This window comes from Triticum urartu, chromosome 2A, assembly GCF_056163025.1.
Source record: "Triticum urartu cultivar PI428250 chromosome 2A, HENAU_Tu73, whole genome shotgun sequence".
NCBI lineage: Eukaryota > Viridiplantae > Streptophyta > Magnoliopsida > Poales > Poaceae > Triticum > Triticum urartu.
The window spans coordinates 52,291,384-52,293,775 of record NC_141874.1 but is presented as its reverse complement, the minus strand read 5'-3'; the positions used below and the strand labels follow the sequence as shown (position 1 = coordinate 52,293,775).

Sequence of the window (2,392 nt, the reverse complement as noted above, 5' to 3'; positions counted from 1 at the left end):
ACACGGTCACTTTAGTGCTACAAGTTGTGGCATACATCAAAGTGATGCAAAAACTTGGCTTTAATGTGCAAATACAATGCTTATCTCATTTTGCATACGGAACAGGCGCTGACACGGCGCATGGGGCCCGCTGTCAGCCACTGCACCGAAGAAGGCGGTGTGAGGCATTTTTTCAGCAACACCCTTGAAATATTTTTTTTACAAAAAGACTGTTGGCGGCCTGGGAGGGATGCTAATTTTTTCACCTGTATGACCAGTGGGTCACACCTGTCAGGTGTAAGTGAAAATTAAACAAAAATGTGCCCACAGGTCTCAAACCCGCGAACTAGACGTCGTTACCAAGCTGGCTAGACCAATCCACTAGTCACATTCGCTTGCCCACAGTGGATAACAAATGTATTTTTGAGCACCACTTATATTTTCTTAGGGGAATAACTTGTATCTATTTAACCACGAAGCATGTGGAATTTAAACGAGCTGCAGATACTGCGGCCCATTTTACACCAGTTCAATTTTTTCATTTATATTATAGAAAGTATGTAAATTAGAATCTCAGTACCAAAATAAAAGTTTGAATATTTGTGTGCATAAATATTACATACAAACGAAATAAATTATTTTAAAAAAAATGACGTATTATTTAGAAAATAAATATATATTTAAAACAATATTTGTGAGTTTCAAAAATATTGTATGATTTAAAATAAAAAATAATATTTTTTAGAATTACAATTAAAAATATAGTTATACAAACATTTTAACCATTCACATGTTTGTATAGTTAATTTAAACCTTAAACTGTTGATATTAATATTAATATTTAATAATTTAAATATAATCCACAGTATAGGTAGCCCATTTAAGTTCCACATGCATCCACTTTGAGTAGCTATAATGTCCTTATCCGAAGTAAACACCCTCGATGGCTAGCCGGCTTGCATGCAAGTTGCTCATCATGTTTTCGATACTGTGGGGCCACTCTTTTTGTTTACTTTTCACTCTCTTCCAACAGGCGCGACCCACTGGTCCACGTCAACTTATATATAATATATATTTTGAGGGTGTTTCTAAAAAAAAAACTCCCAGTCCAGTGACTGACAATGGGCCCCATGTGCCTAGTCAGCATTGATTCCACATACACGCGAGATACACACTGTATTTGCACGTCAAAGCCAAGTTTTTGCACCACTTCGATGTATGCCACAACTTATAGCACTAAAGTGACCGTCTCCGACAAGTTCTAGCACCACCACTGTAATTGACTCTTATAGTAATAGGTCACCCGATCTCCCGTCGTCGCCAACTTGTAACTCAAGCCGCAGGCCACCACCGCCACGCCACTTCCACACACCGCCCGAAACCGATGGAGCAGGGCACGACGACGGCGCCGACGCCGCTACCGGATGTCGCCAAGGGGACAGGCCAGTGCTTCACCTTTGTCGCCACCGGAGGCTCCGCCTTCTACTTCCTCAAGGGCCTGTGCAACTCCCCCAAAGGCCGCCGCCTAGCCGGCGGCGCCCAGGCGGTCCTCACGAACGCGCCCCGAATCGGCCGTTGGGGGGTCTGGCTCGGCGTCGAGGCAGCAATTGATAGCGTCCTGGAGCGCGTGAACAAGAAGGACCACCGCTTCAACGCCATGACCTCCTTTGGCGCCGCCAGCGCCCTCGTCTCCATGGCCAGGGGGCCACGCGCCGCCGCCCTCTCCGGGATCAAGGGCGCGGTCTTCGGCGGGCTCGCAGAGATCGTTATGCGCAGGCTTAAAAGCTTGGTGGCCGACCTACCGGAACGGGAGAAGTGATCACTGATGCCCTGAGGGTTTTTTCGGCCGCTTTTCCGATCGAGCTTGCCTATTAAACTTTTATTACTGCTTGTACGTTGAAAGTCTGAATATTACTAAAATTGAGGTGCTGTACGTAATTTTTGTTAGTACGCATCACATACATGGATCGTTCTTTGTTTCTTGAGCCGTTGTTCCCGTTGTTATACTCTTGACTGTCGTCAAGATGCGAGTGCGATCATCGTGAAATCTAGATCCCTGTCCAAAGACACGACATGTTAGCTGCACAGAGCTCTACCGAAACGCGCAACGAGGAGCAATGACGTAGGAGCTCGGCGCCATCCTCTCCACCCTGCTCCTTCTCAGCACCGAAGCCTTCATTGAACTTCCATGGAATTAGCACTGACTTCTATACACGACCACACCGGATGCAAATATTTGCCCAAAGCCATCGTTCTAGTTGTTTGGCGCACGGAAGAAGTGGCCGTAAGGCCAGGCATTAGCATGTGCACACATGCATGATCCACACACCGCACAATCAGCAAAAACTAGCACCTCGATGTCGAGGGCATCTGCCAAACGCAGTTCCCTAATGGCTTTGAGAAGGTCTGCCGG

The 2,392-nt window shown here is 46.1% G+C and overlaps 1 protein-coding gene across 1 annotated transcript; it reads left to right on the top strand.

The window, feature by feature from the left end:
* Positions 1-1,323: 1,323 nt before the first annotated feature.
* Positions 1,324-1,833, top strand: LOC125534896 (mitochondrial import inner membrane translocase subunit TIM17-2-like). Its single transcript, XM_048697950.2, has one exon. It carries the CDS (start codon positions 1,364-1,366, stop codon positions 1,796-1,798), a length of 435 nt encoding a protein of 144 aa, XP_048553907.2. The 5' UTR covers positions 1,324-1,363; the 3' UTR covers positions 1,799-1,833.
* Positions 1,834-2,392: the final 559 nt, after the last annotated feature.